This window comes from Barbus barbus (genome assembly GCF_936440315.1).
Source record: "Barbus barbus genome assembly, chromosome: 32".
Classification (NCBI taxonomy): domain Eukaryota; kingdom Metazoa; phylum Chordata; class Actinopteri; order Cypriniformes; family Cyprinidae; genus Barbus; species Barbus barbus.
The window spans coordinates 19,572,870-19,590,772 of NC_136760.1; the positions used below are offsets into that span (position 1 = coordinate 19,572,870).

Consider the following 17,903-nt stretch of genomic DNA (forward strand, 5'->3'; position numbering starts at 1 on the left):
AAAGGATTACGACATTATGAAAGAATTTCCCCAACATTTCCTCTTCAAGTGAGTCCAATGAGCACTGACGGAGCAGTTGTTGAAGACTAAAAGCAGGAGGTTTTGTTGTTACTGTATTCTCTCAAGTGTACCCATTTTGCGCAAAATTGCTAAGGCTCTCTTTTTCTTCCTCTTTCTCACAGTCTTTCTCTGTTGGTGTTCGTGAGAGTGTGTTTTTATATTTTGAACCCTGAAACAGATGTGGCACATGCCTGCTTTGCAGTGTTTCAGGTCAATTCATGATGAGCCAGTTTAATCAGCCAATGGGTGGAGCTGAACATACCGCTTCACCTTTATTGCTCCTGGAGAGCATACATCTGTTTGCAAGCCTTATGTGTGAGAAATAAAGCAGGGATATGGTGGATACGATCACAGTGTGAAGAAACACATTCCGTTCCATGTCGTAAATGTCAAAAGCACCTTGTTCTAGATTTCTCAACAAGGATGAATATGTCTGTGTGGTTTTAATAGCTAACGCAATTCTTTTGGAGTACAATTCCTTCAGGGATGTTGAATTAGGGTCACACAGCCAGAAAAAAAAAACAGATGTATTCAAAGGATTTTAAGTTTTCGACTTAATTTGTAATATTTGAGACAAACCACAGTGATATTTGAATATTTTTCTAATTTTGATCACATAAATAAGAAGCTATCAAATTATGAGAAGACAAGCTGTTTATTATTGGCATCTAAATGCTAAGTTTATGACACTTCCAACATTGTGTTTACCTTGTGAAAACGGCATTGTTAGTGTATGCCTTTTTATGGTGTGCATGCATACACTTCATAAGGTGAAGTGGATCTTCAGCTGGTAATTGCCATGGTGTGCAGTGGACTGTGTTTGATTGGATTAGATTTGCTGTATTTCTTGGCCCTGGGTTTCGTGTGTAACAAGTTATTTTCTTGCACTTTTCAGAAGTGCAGCTAGGGGGAGCAACACTTAACAAAATTTCACTTGCTATTAGTTTATATACATTTTCAATGCTGGCCTGGGACTTTTGGGACAGTTGTCGGTTATTCAAAACACAAATTTAAATAGAATAGCTAATTAAGAATTTTATATTAAATATTCTTTACATTCCTACCATAGGTAGGGTTCTATCTTACCCTAGTACTCTTTGTTTTACTTTTGTTCTCTTTTTATTACCCTTAGTAACACATTGGCTAATGCATCATCATCCTGCACATGCTAAACATCTAAAAATGTTACAATTTAAAAATAAACACACATTCTTCTTAAGGGTGGCATCTTCCCTGTCTTACCCTACCATATTAATGAATTTCCATACTTTGTGTTGTTTACATTGCACAGCCATTAAAATAGTCATATATTGTGATACACTTGTGCATCTAATGATTTCACTGACTATGCTTGAGTCTCAAAATGGAGACTGAAATCTTGAGGCATTGTGAATGGATGTTATATAATGTCAGCGTTCCTCTTCATGATGCTCTTTACATTGCCTGCATTCATCTATGAAGTGATTCACTCTTGCCATGAGAAATTCTATACGCCACATGGAGAAATGTTATGCAATGAGACGTGGGCCCGAATGACAATGAAAGGGAGTATTGTTTGATGGTTTGGAGGAAGGTTATTAAACCATGCATGGTTGGTTTAATAACCTTCCTCCAAAGGGAGCCGGAGCGCATCCAGTACCATGTCCCATCATGAGCTTTGCCAGTCCATGGATAACACATGCACATCCTTTCCTCAGCAAGTCGACTGGTCAAGTGTAAGAATGTCAAGATGGATGGAAGGCCCGGTAGCATTTTAAGGAGGTTCAGCTATCAAAAAGTGTGTGGACAAGCCCCTGAGCGATTCTCTGTGCAGATAAGCTGCTTGATTGTGTTGACCTTGCTAGAATAAAAACATATGTGTAATAGGCCATAAGGTGGATAAAGATGTGCATTTTACATCACACAAGATTGACTGAACATGATAGGCCTATATGTGTGCAGCAGTGTCTTCACACACCATCAGAGAATCCAGAATCTACTTTTCCTACCTGACTGTTGTCAGTATTCTTGATGGCTACCTTGCTTCTTTATTCTTGTCTAACCCCCCACATATTGCTGTTTCTCAGGGTAATTTGAATGTGTCAGACAGTAGATGGTGCTCTTTGGCCCTCTGAATATTTGTTAACTAAATCAGTCACTCTAAGAAAGCTGTTATTAATATTTATGCATTTAAAAATTAAAAACTATCATAGCTAAAGCACAGTGGGTAGCATTGCATTGCATGAGGAAGCAGGTTTGAATACTGCCATAAGTCAAGATCCTATTATCCTATTGCCTATTGCCCCCCCCCTCCCCCACCACCATCTACTTGTATGCTCTCTACTGTCCCCTGGGGCTCCAAAATGAAACTACAAGTTGTAATAAAAAGTTAGAACTATCATGAAACATTGTCAATATTATATTCAACTAATACTAAATATTATACTAATACTAAACATTGTCAGATATTTTGAAATTGTGTGTGTGTGTGTGTGTAGTATTATTTATATATTATTATATATTATTATTATTATTAATTAATATATTAATAAAATAATAATATACTAAAAAATATATTTTAAATAGCAGTAATATACTATTTTGCTGTACTTTTGATCAAATAAATGAGAGGAAAAAAATTATTTAAAAAATGTTTAACCAACCCCAAACTTTTGAACAGTATATATAATTAATAAATATGAAATATAATATAAATAACAGCATTTTTTAAAAACTATTAAATATTTCATTTTGTGTTCATAATGTTTTAACATCTTATATCTAAATATGGCAAATATGCTTTATGTACTAAATGTAGTATAAAGCTATTTCACCTGAAATAGAAACAAAAATAAATTAAAAGGTAATAATGCTTATAAATGTTATTAATGAAGTTTTTACTATTCTAAGGTTTTACAGAGAAAATATAGCCTATATATTTTTTACATTGGGGTCACCGGCATGACTGACTTGCAAGGTTAGAAACCCGTGCTGTAGATTGAAAGTAAAAAGCCTATTAAAATACCTAAGAATGAAGGAAAAAGAAAGATGCAAATAAATACAGTTTAGCATTAATTTTTTCACCTCTCGCCCACATTTGTCTCATCACTGTGTATTGGTTTAACCTTCATGTTGGGGGCTGTGAAGGGTGCGACAGAGGTAATGGATACTCTGTGCTGTTGTTCAGCACATCCAGAGACTGAATAACAACACTGCGAAATATCAGCAGGACTTAATCTGCCTCTCTGCTCTGCCATGTGAGGCATTTCAAGCATTTGAGCGCTTGTAACATGAAGGGATTTATATACTCAAATGATGGAAATTTAATTTAGCTTGTTAAAATGGTGCACTGCTAATATTTTGGGTTCTACTTTCTTAAATGGGCTACACAATAGATTTTAGCTAAGTGCTTTAAATTGTTTTGTCTATGTGCTTTGAGCCATCAATCAAATCGTGACAGTATCCTTATCCTAAAATAGATCATGTGGAGCTTAATAGTGTCGTATAGTATTAAAAGACTGCGTGTGTGTGTGTGTGTGGATGGGGCTAGACATTTCTACATCTGCCCCAGAACTTTCCGTGAGATATTTGTTGCTGCTAGTCTCACAGAAATTACACACTGCACTTTTAAAGTGCTCCAACACACACTTTGCAGATTGTTTTTGTGCTCATGTGTCTATGTAAGTGTGCTCTAGTACAGCTGATAAATTATTTTTGCCCCACAGAAGGTAGACTATAGTCATTTCCCTGAGGCTAAAGTGGTGATTATGCATACGCGACTCCCCCATAAGCCCCTCTGGATGGAGACATAGGTGGTCTGGGCACTTTGTTGTACTCTGTCATTAACAGTCATTATATATTATATTGTCTCCTTGCTCACATAACCTCCACCTGGATCGTACACAGCGCTGGTGAGCTGTATGCATCTCTAATGTCATAGTCATTATCTCAATGCACAAAGACACATGCAGGTGAGGAGATTTAGATGAAAAGCCATAAGTGAAAAATGAGCTGTCACAGAAATGGGAATGAAGGAACGTATCACATGAGGACCAAAGACGGTGTAACACTCAGGATGTATGGTTGTGATTCCTCTGTGTCTTCGATTAGCAGTCAGAGTAATGTTACTTTTCATCCAGATCGATGATTTACGTAACTGCTGTGAAATCATCCTAGTGTGTGAATCGTATATCTAGTTCAGCCATGAAACACTGGATGGCACAGGCCGATAGGTCCTTTACATGCAATCTGCTGTCAGTCACATCAATCATGCATGAGCTAATTGGCCTCTGCTGGATCTGCTTGCTCATCATTAAAATATTCTGGTCCAGTGTTCACTGTAAACTGGTCCTGCAGTGTGCCATCAGAGTTCTTTTAAAACCCTCCACCTCCCCCGGTTCCACCTGTCTAAATCTGCTACAGAATTTACATATTCCTGTTCATGCAGGAGCAGCATATCTTACATGCTCATAGTGGTAGCAGCATGCACAACAGATAGAGTTCACCTAGACCAAATATATTAACACTGTCATATCGTTAGCATGTTAAAACTATTCTGAGAGCTGTCATGAGTTTTATAAAATTATTATTTTTTGTGATTTTCAGTGAAATCTTTTGTAATCTTCCTTACACAACTGAAATTGTCTTTTTCCAAACAATGTTAAGAACTCTTGAAGTATTCTTAAAGTATCCTGAACTACTTTTTTGGTGACAAAAATAATAAATAAATATTTTGTCATCATTTACTCACCACCTTGTCATTCTAAAACCTGCACTAATTTATTTTTTCTCTGGAGTAGAAATGAAGATAATGTGGAAAACCATGTCTCATTAGGAGCTCTGTAAAAGTCAGTGTTGTTTTGGACCCCATTTACTTTCATTGTACGAATGAAAACAGTTCTTCCAAAAAAGTTATTCTTTTATCTTTAGAAAGTTTGGAGCAACTTGAGGGTGAGTAAATGATGACATAATATTCGGTTTGGGGTGAACTGTCTCTCCATGTGGTGTGTCAGCTTTCTTTTTCTATTAATGTATGTTCTATTGAAACAGGAAGTTTGAGTGGAACACATCAAAAAGTTCATCCCCCATTTTTAAATAATAATTTGTAAACATTTTTTAAATATCCTGAATGTTCCCCATTAGTTCTTCAGCATGTAAGACAAAATCTGAGTGAAAGAATGCATAACCTATTTGTTTGCAGGAATATTGCACTGTGACACTGTCCATATATGATTGTTAAACTTTTAATGTAGTATGCCTACTTCTATGATTGATTTTGTGTCTATGACATAAACATATTCATGTGCTTGAAAAAACAGTTTGAGTAGCTGTTCGTGTGAATATGAATGACTCAGACAGCGGGAGTGTGTTGCTGTTTTATTGATGTGTTGATGTTAATGTGCATGTATGAATGGTACTTTTAATATATTTAATAATATACTCTTGAGTATAACATGCTTATTGAAAGAATTTGATTGAAAAAAGTTTGTATGATGCAATATGAGCCATCAATATTTTTTGCGTCTCTTGAAGACAAAGAATGAATATGAATGTGTGCATCTGCTTAAATTGAATTGTGTCAACCATTGGGGGTGCACTAACATATAAATGACCTTAAAGCTAGCAAACAAAGACTAAAACACACATAATACCCCTGTAATTCTCCTCCTGTTCTTATTTCTTTAAAATATCATCTTTTGTATTTCATTAAAAAAGATGACAGAATTGTAATTTTTAATTGAACTATCCCTTTAAAGTTTGTGTTTCTTTGCTGTGTTGTGTGTGTTTGAGAGAGAGATAGCAGTCATAAAATTAGTGTATCGAACAAACAAGTATTGCACACTTTCTGCTGATGTGATCATTTGAATAAATGACCATTGTAACGACCTCAATGAAAATGGATATTTTTATATAACAGCTATCATATCTCTGACAGTGACTGTGGAGAAACCCCTTTATGTCCTTGCAAAGTAATTGCAGTACACATAAACGTGTATGTGAGTGATATTAGGGTCTCTGTACGTATGGGGCACGGATGCAGGGTTTATGATTCTAAAAGTACCACAGACAAGGTCCCCTAGAGCAGCTTTGGTGATGTGCCAGTTTAAATGCGGATGCTTGTTCGGCATGGGTTTACAAGCTCAGATAGAAGCGCTTTTGGTTAGAGAGGATCTTTATTTTAATCAGAAATGTCAGTTTAATCAAGCAGATGCATTATTGTATGTTTTATTTACTAGTATGTCCAGTATAAGGACGCTGTTGCCTTGCGTTATTACGTGTAAGACTCAGTGAAAGCCAGTCACATGATTTGATTTAAATACGATTTAAACTGCAATATACGGCTGCAATACCATTCAATGTAAAACTTTTCTAATCTGCTAGAAGATGCATCCAATCACAGAGCATTAGGCCGGGTTGCATCTGTTTTTGATATTGCAACTTTCATCCGCATTGTATAAGGTCATAAAGTCATGACTTCCATGACTGTCTCATACAGGTGCTCTTTTTCTATTCCACTGAAGATAATCACTAAAAATACATCGGCTGTAATCTGCTTAAGTAAACCAGGAAGGAGCTCTCAGCAGGGTGCTCAGCGCTGCTTCACCAACAACACAAATAAACCCCTGCGATCTGGACGTTTAATCTAGTACCTGGGGTTGAGCTGTAACACAACACACTATTGTGTGACCGGGCGATTTTTATGTTTGTCTTGTATGGTATCTCCTCTAATGGTTAGAGGGTCTCGCCATGCCCAATCTTAACAGCTTTGGCAAACTGTGCGGCTCCAGCCGCAGCGATGACTCTGTGGTGCTGGACCGGGTGAAGCGCAAGAACTCAGTTCGGAGAATGTCCATTATCGAAGATGGGAACGTGGCTGAGGTGCTCTACCTCATTCCCAAACAGTCCATGATGGAGCAGCTGCCCTTCCTGAACCCTAATGAGTATGTCATCCTGGAGAAAATGGCACCTCCTGACATGGGACCCGGTAAGGGAGGATAGAGAGTAGGAGAGATGCTCATGCTAGACACTTATTTGCTATCATAGAAAATATTTCCATTATGTGACTGCCTGTGTTATTGTACAGTTGTGTAGAAATAATAGTAGTTATCATTTTTATAATAGTATTTTTAAGAGGGCAACACTACAGAAAAATCATTTTATTAATAATATTTTTTTCCTTCTGTTTTTTATTTTATTTATTTTTTATTAACCCCACTGTTTCTTAGGCATAACTACAATATTTTGTAATATTTGACTTTATTTTATTTTATTATTTCATTTAATTATTTTGTAATTTGTACAGATTAATTTTAGTATGTACATCTTTTTTATGTTTAGGTATTGAGAAAAAATAATGAAAATCTTGAAAAAAGTTTCCCCAGTGAAATACAAAAGTAAAGAGTAATTTCCACAAATATTTTTATTGAAGGGATATTTTCGATTTTAGCAGAGCAGCAGTTCCGAGTCACACTAGTGACCAGTAGAGGGGCAGAACTATTTCGGATAGCAGCAAGCCAAAAATGTAACATTATAAAATAATATGGAGATGAACAGAGATGCTGGTATTTGTGTTTATAAGGCAGTGGGATGTGAGGCTAATCTAAAGTCTGAGCTGGATCATAGCACTATCCCGCTGGCAGGATTATGGCTGAAATGGTCGACACATTCCTGACAAATCTTCCCATTAGTCTACAGAGGTCTCTTTTTTTACAATCACTCATCCTTGTGCCATGTACTGGTATTGTATATGTTTCATAATGTAGGTTTCAGCGGATTTGTTGTCATTGCATCCCGGAGTAACATACTGACATATTTATTTATACAGTCTTAGGACATAACTTGTATCTTAGTACATCTGTAATACTTTTGTTAAAAATACACTCTGCTTTTGTTTTTGCAACAGTTATTTTCTAGAATGTATATAAATCCATTCTCATCCAAGCTTGAATAATTCAAGCTTTCCAGATTTCCAGATGCAGATGACGTGTGTGGTCTTACTGGATGTTATGCTGCTTTATGTAAGGAAATATCTGCTGTGTATTTTGAATATTTTGAGAACTGATGAAATGAGAGATTGGCAAGAGGTTCCTCATCTGCCTAGATGTGCATGGATGCGTAAGCCTGACTGTTAATGTTTGACACTTGTGCTCAGAGAGTGCCAGCTCATAGAAGGGAAACAGTGCATACAGTAATTATGGCTTCACTCAACCAATCAATGATTTATAGCCAAGGTAAGTCAGGATCCCCGCTGTGTAGACTTGCAGGAAGTGGAAGTCAGAGGTATCATAGTGTTATTCCTCTGTTCCACATGTGCTGCTTTTCCATAGCAGTAATGTGCTGCAGACATCGTAAGGGTGTGGGTTTTTGGACAAAATAGGTGGGAAAAATCACTTGAGATGAAAATCCCTTTTTTTTGGCCCAACTGAAACATCCTAGCAACCATCCTACATGTTAGCAATCACACAGAAATATACGAAAACCTCTCAGAACATCAGTATAGTTCAATAACTATTATTTGCATTAAAGCATTCATAAAGTAGCCATAGTAGAATTGTGTAGTGTTGTACATATAAATGGAGAGTATGTCAGTGGTCTAGCTGTGTTCTTGTTGCTTTGGCTCAGTTCCTTCTCTTTGCTCTTGGTTGTTGACAAAATATTCAGCTGTTTTCTTCTTTCTAATGATATAGACTTCAAGTTCCTCTATTTATCCAACACCTGCTGTCTGTGGCCTTCTCATGCTGACACCCTCTGTGTCTCTCTCTCACACACATCCTCCCTTATTGAAAATTCAGTTAATCTCCTTTAACCATATCAACCCATATAAGGCTGTTTCTTAGGATATGGACACTTTTGTCCCTGTTGGCTGGTTTGTCTTTAACAGTGTACACATTATTGCATGTTTATCTTGCATGTATTTCCAACATCTCATTGTATGTACTGAGTGGAAATAAGTTTTTTTTATATAATGGAGTATAATGGCTGATTGATTCATAGCTAGCATTGTATCTCCTTAATACATCAAATTAAATATTTTCAATATTTTTTTTGTATAAAAAAATATTGAAAGTACACATCATATTTCAGCTGATCTTTACTGTTGTCTCCTTGCTATACAAGTACACTAACTTTTGTTATTTGTATTTTATTAGAGGCAAAATCATTGGTTGTGATGGAAATCATGGCTGAGGGACAGCCACATTTTACATAGTTTATTTCACAGATTGTTTAGATTATTATAATTAAAACATTTTAATGATTTTCTTTTTTTGATTTTAAGAAAAGTGTGATTTGAGACCAGAATAAAATAATATATACAGTTTAGCAAGATTTTCAAAAGTAGTATTTAAAAACAAATGTGTTTTAATGACTTTTATATCTCAAAAAGGTTTTAGTAAAAAAAAATGTTTCAGGGTCAATAAGGGGCAGTAAGATTTAAATAAATGAATAAATAAATAGATTTATTAAGCAAGGTCACAATAAACGGATTAAAAGTCCTTCTGTGCTTTTGAGCTTTCTAAAGAATCCTGAAAAAATGTATCACAGTTTCCAAAAAAAAAAAAAAAATTTAGCAAGCCAGCCATTTTAACTTTTATAATAAAAAGAAATATTTCTTGAACAGCATATCAGCATATTGTAATGATTTCTGAAGAATCATGTGATACTGAATTCTGAAATAATAGCTGCTGAAAACTCAGCTTTGCCATCACGAGAATACATTTTAAAGTAGGCTATATTAAAATAGAAAACAGTTGTTTAATAAATCATAATAATATTTCACAGCATTACTGTTTATACTGTTTTTTGATCAAATAAATGCAGCATTTGCGAGTATTATAAGACTTTCAAAATAATGAAAAACTCTTACTGAACCCAAACTTTAGAATGGTATGTCTTAGCCTCATACAAAATACGAAGTTAAAAAAGTGTATACACGTACCACCTCTACAAGACTTCTGGGTAATTTGTCAGAGCAGCCCCATTCTCTCAGTACACGCTACCCCTTAGTGACGCCAATGCACCATTGTGAATATTAATAACGCCTCTCAATAAACTCCCCAATTCAATTGTCTGCCTAGTAATCCTATAATCTACAGCCATGACGCGTGGATAGTCCGGAGAGAGACTAGCTGATCCCTCAAAGGCCAGAGATAGCATATCACAGTTTTCCTGTTTTACCTTATACATACATAGGTCAATGAACGTGAGTTATATTCCAGCTAATTCATCCGCAACAAACAGGTTTGAGTTGTAAAAGCAGCAGTCAGCACTTCAATGAAATAAACACCGCTAATCAGAGCATGTGATGAACAATGGGAGGGAGACAATATGTATGCGTGAGAGAGAGAGAGAGAGAACAGGAAAAAATATAAATATGCAGTATATTAAACTGAGTCACATGTGCCTGTCCCCTCCATCTCTGTTTAAAGAATTTAAGGTGGTGTCTTGAATTGGGAGGGATTATGGCTGTGGAATCTGCATTTGTCGCACACGGCAGCTGCAATCTGGTTATTTCAGAAGAGCCAGGGCAGAGTCCACAAGCACACACACACAGTATGCGTGTGTATGAGGAGAGGGGGGGCTGCTCGAGAAACGAAGACCAAGCCAGCAGTTGCTGAGCGGCTGCTTAGTTTGAGAGTACAAGCTCTTTCAATCCGTTCCTCTGCTGTCATCTTGCCGTTGCCTTGCTCTCTCTCTCTCTCTCTTTCTCTCTCTCGCTCTCTCTTCCGTCGTCTCCTCACATTTGGATTCAGTGGGGGAATAAAGCAAGAGAACCCAAGGAAGAAAGCAGGCAGGAGGAAGCAGCTCTCTCCCTCTGATCCTCCTCATCAGAGCCCCAGCAGACACTGAGGAGCCAATGGTCATGGTGAAGGAGAAAGGTAGCATGGCATTGCACAGCACTGGGTGGGGACCAGGAGAGAGAGCTCATGCAGAGGGAGAAAACCAGGCCAGCATGTGGGAGATTTGCGTGCGTGCTGGATGTAGGGAGGACAGTTTGCTGCTTTAGAAGGATTGCGGTGTATAAAAATGAATGAGATTCTGCAGAAGGTGGTACTAGTGATTAACTGATATATTGGACAGGGTGATTAATTGGTAGTCATTAAGCTATTTTGAGATTGTTGATAAGTCTTGCATTATAGATTTCTCAACAGAAAGTAATATTTCACTAATGTTAGTTTGGAAATCTACCGACACTTTTGTCAATGGATAGTATGCTTTTTTTGTTTATTTTTTAATAGCATGTAAATCAAGTGAAAATCAGTGGATAGTGTGCATTTCTGCTGTCATTTTTTAATGATTATTTTTAAGCATATATTTTGTGTAAAATAAATGTAAAATAGTGCATGTTTTAAATAATTTTGAGTATATTTTGTAATAGTAAAACTCCACTTTTATATAATCAAATATATTTTACAATTCATTTTGAGTATATATTGTGTATTTTAAGTGTAAAACACAATAAATTTGCTTATTTTGCTAAATTAGCTAAATTTGCTAAATTCCTTGTTCGCTACCATTAGGTTTTGTTAATTTTTTATTGATATGTTGGATATGAGCCACCTTGCTCTCTAGATACCTTTTGGTGTTAAAAAGCTCATGTTGGTCGACCACATAGTGGTGTGAATATGAGAAAGCTTGTGTTTTTGTATGCAAAACTGAAGCTTGCAGTTGTATGCAAAACTGAAGCTTGCAGTTAATGCTAATGCTAATTATGAATTGTAGTCTATGTGTGTTTGTCTTGGGTTGGTCTTAAAGACAATTACTTTACCACCAAATCGCTTCTCAGCATGTGGGCTGCACATTGTGCTGTACGAACATAATGTGTGTTTATTATTATCCAAAAGACCATTTTATAGACTTTTCTGTTTATACATCACCATTTGTGTGGTCTGGTACATATTCTAGTCTAAATAATACAGAGATTATAGCTCTATTGGTTGTGTGTGAATGTGCATTTAACTGTCTGTGTAGGAGTTCTTTGCGAATATTAAGTGGCAGTAACTTCAGAAGTTTCATGTTATCTGATGAGGGAAGCCGCATTATAGCAGGAACATCTGGTGAATCTTAAACGCTTCATTATCATGTTTACTAAGGCCTCAGGACCACACCGCCTGATTAAAACAATACAGTGAAAAACACCAAAAATAGGACAAAAAACTGACTGTTATTCAACAAAAGGAGCTTCTGATGGCACAGTTACTAGCAGAGATGTTGTGTAACACTATGTAGGAATTTAGCAGGCTATTGAATTATTACAGGCAGTGCACAGTGCGTTCCTGTTTGGGTTGTTTCCCGAAGAAAGCCCTTGTCACGACTCAGAAACGGAGGCAAAGGATGTTTCGTAGCAGCGATGTGCGTGTGTTTTGAAAAGTAGATCATGCTTTAGTAAAAGCTAATAGTGGTCTGCGCAGGATGAGGGAGGGGGAGCGAGGGAAAGAGACATGAGAAGAGAGAGAGACTAAGAGAGAATGAACTCAATAATGCATTTAGCCTATCGCTGTAGCCATGGCAACTGGGCGATGACTGGTCTGTTGTTGAGGCCGTACCCCGTGTGAAATCACAGCACAACACACACTGCAAACCTCACACAAACATGTGTATATCAGTGCTTTCATACGTATATGGCACATGTTCATTAATGCATGCATGGAGTTTAGTTTAGTGCATTAACATACAGGCTAGCTGCCATAAGCTAATACACAAACAAAAGCATAATAGACATTTCTACAATATTTTAAATGATAAATTAATATTTTTTAATTATTTAAAATATATTGTTCAGAAATCTATAAATATAAACTATATATTATTATAAATATTTCATTCATTTATAATAATAAAGTACAATATAGCTGCAAGCAACAATTACGGACCAAGCACTCCAGCAGCAAAATGAGGAGCTAAGCATAGCATGGAGCATCAGACCAACTGCAGAAATGATTAATTGAAGCCATTTTAGGATTATTTTAGTCAAAACGGCTGAAAAATCATATATAAACCTCTAGTAATATGATTTAATGGCTTATCACGTTTGACTGATAGGTGGCGCTATTATCAAATCGATGTGGTGTGTTCTGTGTGAGGTGACAATGGTACACACAGAGTTTGGTGTCAATATGCCAAAGCATTGCAGAGATTCAGCCTCAAGTGTCATTTTGGCATCACGCCTCAAATTCGTTTCTGTAGTATGCGAAAACAGTTTTGTCTAAAGACACCAAATCCATAACTTTTTACCAGCATGGTCTGAAGATGATCTGAATCAAATTTGGTGAAAATCGGACCAATGGCTTAGGAGGAGTTCGAAAAAGTAGGTTTTTAAAGAAAATCAAAATGGCGGACTGGAAGTTTGGCTGACCATGGCAACGTTGGTATCACTGTTCTCAGCATGACCCAAGGAATCTATTAATACCAGTCTCATCTCCTTTTGTTTTGGAGTTATAGACATTTTTATATACGAGATGAGAAAAAATGACTGACTGTCGACTTTGTTTGCATTTTTGTGCCACTTACTATCAAAATTTTGGCAATTGGGCATTATTATTCAGCCAGAACGCTATGTTTCTGAATTACCTACGGTGGTTTCGTGTCGATCGGAGTAACGATTTCTAAGATATTGGCAAATGTTTTTTAAGCCCTAAAATGCAACGAGAGACCAGTTTCGTGATTTTTGGTTAAACCACTTAGACGTTATAAGCACAAATAGCCATTTTTCGTATCTGCTGACCACTAGGTGCACTGCACCGAAACACTGCAGGTAGCCTCAGATCATGCTTGTTATAACACACACCAAGTTTAGTCTCAATACGCCAAACCGTTGCGGAGATATAGCCTCAGATAAATTTTTGCGTGCTTTTCGTAGAATTTGTTTGCTCATTATTTGAGATCGGCTAAGCGAATCAACTTGAATTCCACAACTTTTTGCCAGCATTCTCTGAAGATGAAATGAGCCAATTTTGGTGAGAATGGACGAATTGTCTAGGACGAGTTAGAAAAAGTAGGTTTTGCGAACAATTAAAAATAGCGAAAAAACTAAACCTTGCAACGACTTCATTCCACTCGGCTTGAGCCAAGGATTCAGAAGAAAATAGTTTTCATTTTGTGGCTTACGGTTCAAAAGCTATTAACATAAACATGAGTGAAACTTTGGACAAGTTGTGGTGCTAGAGAGTTTGAGCTAGAGACTCCAAATTTGCTGTGGTTACTATTGACACTATCCTCTATCAGTGTGCCAAATTTTACAACTTTCCCGCAAGCGGTTCTATGGGCTGCCATAGACTCGAGCAGAAGAAAAAGAAGAAGAAGAACGCCAACAAAAACAATAGGTGCCATAGCACCTTTGGTGCTTGCCCCCTAATTATTTGTGTACATTGTTTTATTACATTATGCACACATAAAATAATAAATATTGTCTGTTATTTTATTCATAACATAATAGACATAGTATACAGTTCCTAGTTCTCAAGGCATTCACATTATACCTGAACCTGAATATAAAGTATTATTTACAAAATGACATATTACCCTGCCATATTGTTATAAAAATATGTATATAATATTTTTAATGTTAATTAATTCATTGATTAATATATGAATGACATTTAAAATATTATACATTATTTTAAATATAGTATAAAAATATATTAATTCATGAAATATTAACAATCAAGTCTTTATTTACCAGAAAACTGAAGGAAGACCTTAATGCCTATTTTTTAACGTCTCATTAAATTTATTAAAATATTATTCTACTGTATCACTGGCCAACTGCAATCTCATTCCCCACTGTGCCAGATTTACAGATTGTCCATTTCCTCTATGCATGCAGCTGGGTAGTGTCTGAGTCTGGCTTAGCAATAAAATCACACACACACACACATCCACTCAACTCCACTCAACATTTGCTTGAATACTCTCTGTACTATCAGTAGTTAAATGGGAATTCTCACGTTGGACTCACGTCAAAGGCACATAACTCTGAAAACCTTTCCATAAATGGTCGCAGAGAGCTTCACGTGATTGTAAATGAGACTGTTGATCTAAAAATGTATTGTTCTGTATTAGGAGAATGGATATACCAGTTTTGTAGCCCTATATTTTAGGACAGGATATTTTAGGATAATGCTAGTTAGCCAAAGACATGGTCTCTAAGGACTGTTTCTGACTGCACATATTTATTTCTCTACCCATATGAAAGGGTTATAGGCCTAGTATTCACATTGTATGCATGAACAGTTTGTCTGCTACATAGAGTTTCAGTGTTGAGCATATTTTTTGAGCACACTGATATGTTGAAAATTCTCTTTAAACCTATTTATCAACCTAAACTTTGACAAACCAGGCTTTTAAGAAGCTAAATTAATTTCCTTTTGTGTTAGTGTGCCCCAACATTACTGAAATGTAGGCCTATTTTATTGGCCTTTTAATGTGAGGGAAAGATCAGAATGACTGTGTACTCTTTAAAGGGAATTATAGAAATCTAGCAGCCACATTCAAAGCAGATATCAAGAAGTCAGATATGAGTCTATTAAGTGTACATATGTGTGTCCATGTCATTATCCCTTGGCTATTTCACCTGAGGTTATGTTACATCAGTCACTGATCTCAGAGGCCCCATAGGCTGTTGTACAGATATGCTTATCACATTTGCTTATCACAATGGTATGTGTCCTTTGCTCGGTTGGTGAGTTAGCTTTATGTATTGGTGTGCATGCCAAAGAGGATATTTAACTTAATGCTTTAATAATAATAGTACTTTATCCTGAGACCCAATGGTTATCTCTAAAATCAGACAGACAGCAAAGGGTCTTATGGGGTCAGATTTTAGCATGTTTTTTTAAATCAGCAATAAAAAGTCTACACTATCCACGAATTCAGTGATGTTGAAACACATATAAATATATAAGTCTACTGTAGACTCAATTTTTCTGAATTTATTTCAGGTAAAATATGTCAATTCAATCTACTGGGATTGATTCCCACTACAATATCCCAAAGCCCCAATATATGACACATTGCTGACTAAAACTATGAGATTTTATATTAGACTATATATCGATCTTCATCAGCAAAAGATTTCCACAGCCAAAATATGATGAATTATACTGATAATATTGCACTAGAGAGCACTGGTGCAGTGTTCTGCTGTATTTATTTCACTTTTATTAAGAATTATTTTTACGGTGTTGGTTTTTGACATAGTGTATGTAGTCTTGTACCCGTTTAGTAGATGAATTTGTTCAAAGAGTACGAGAGTAGCAGTGGCAGATGAAAGGTGAAAGATGAAAATCTATACAATGATACAATCATATATATGTTCTACCTTGAAGTTGCATCTATTTTTCGTGAATAGCAAGAAACACTTTCTAAGACAATGCACATCTTTCAAAAGTTTGAAGTAATTTTTTAAAAGAAATTAAAGCTTTTATTCTGCTAAAATGCATTAAATTGATCAAAAGTAACAGTAAAGACAAATAGAATGTTACAAAATATTTATATTTCAAATAAATGCTTCTTTTGCGCTTTCTGTTTCTTTTGCACTATACCACATGCTTTCACATCTGAACCCTTCATATATAAATAAATAAAAAATCTTACCAATCCCAAACTTTTGAACAGTAGTTTATTTTGTTTCATACGCCTCTATATTGTGTATTTCTCGGTCCTGAAGAATATGGTGCATATGAATTTTGATATCTGTTCTGTGTCTATAAGATGTCAACTGAATTTATGGCAGCGGTCATGAGAGACGATATTTATCAGGTGCTGCCAACACTGTTCCGTATTCTCGCTCCTCCTCTTGGCCACAGACCCTGTTTGTGAGTCTGGATGTGGGCCAGCAATGTGAGGGCCGGCGTGACGTTGACTGGAGGGGAGCCAGATGCTCATCACAATACAAATATAATATCAATCCAATACAAAATGATTATGAGAAATGAATATTTCACCCTGAACACATTACCTGTGGCAGCAATCAGTCCAGGTCTGTGTCTAAAACAAGCTCTCTTTAGCATCCAGCCCTGACACGTGTGGATTGACCGGTCGTTTGTACTTGGCCAGGGCGCAAAAGGTTAGTAGGGGTCAAGTATTGTTGTTGAGAGGTGAGCTAATACGGAGATTAGTACGGGGTTGTTGTGAGGTTAAACTCTACTAAAATTAGCAGAGGTGAAACAATCTCTCAGACAAAAAGATGGTTAGACCTTCATGGTCTGAGTTGAGGAGGAATGTATTGTATGTGTAGTTTGAAAATGGCTGCTGGAGGCAGTGGTGAGGAGTAAAACATTGACTCATCTGTTCACACAAACACACACACTCATTCTGAGTCAGAACGCAAGTTCAGCTCAGAAGACACTTTTGCCTCAGGATTGAATAACCCTCTCCAGTTACACAGCCTGCAATAATTTTGTGTTAAACTCTACTTAACACCATCATGAGCTTTTTAAATGTGTTCTTGTGTATCTGTGTGTGTTAATGGACAGATAGTATACATTAAATCACCACGGGTCTGCGTTTTCGTTTGTTTTTGTGAAGCAGTAGGGTAATGATGCTGAAAATTAAGCTTTGCCATCACAACAATAACAGTAGCAGTAATAACATACCACACTATTATTATTATTATTATTTATTGGAAATTTATTTGTGCATGCTAATTGCCTAATTTTACATTCAGATTACTTTTGTGGTCAACCTTTAAAAACACTAATAATTTAATAATGGTTAAATGTAATCTTTAACAAAACTCAAAATGAATATCTTTTCTTTTTTTCTTTTCATGTAGCATGCCATGAGGGTTATATAAGATTTTGTTCATACCATTTATCATGTTCTTAAATTATACTGCAGATCTTATCCATGAAAAACGAAGCAAT

At 36.2% G+C, this 17,903-nt stretch overlaps 1 protein-coding gene across 5 annotated transcripts in view; it reads left to right on the forward strand.

Moving 5' to 3' along the window:
• The window catches only part of LOC306852028 (actin-binding LIM protein 1-like), a 76,141-nt gene that overhangs the window by 9,267 nt on the left and 48,971 nt on the right, over positions 1–17,903 (forward strand). Inside the window, exon 1 of one of the 5 annotated variants that reach the window (XM_079388614.1) lies at positions 10,576–10,916. The exons of the other annotated variants lie outside the window; for them this stretch is intronic. Within the exon in view, the coding sequence (XP_079244740.1) occupies positions 10,895–10,916 (22 nt within the window). The 5' untranslated portion in view covers positions 10,576–10,894. Of the gene's footprint in view, positions 1–10,575; positions 10,917–17,903 lie in introns of those variants that run through there. 5 annotated transcript variants of the gene reach the window in all.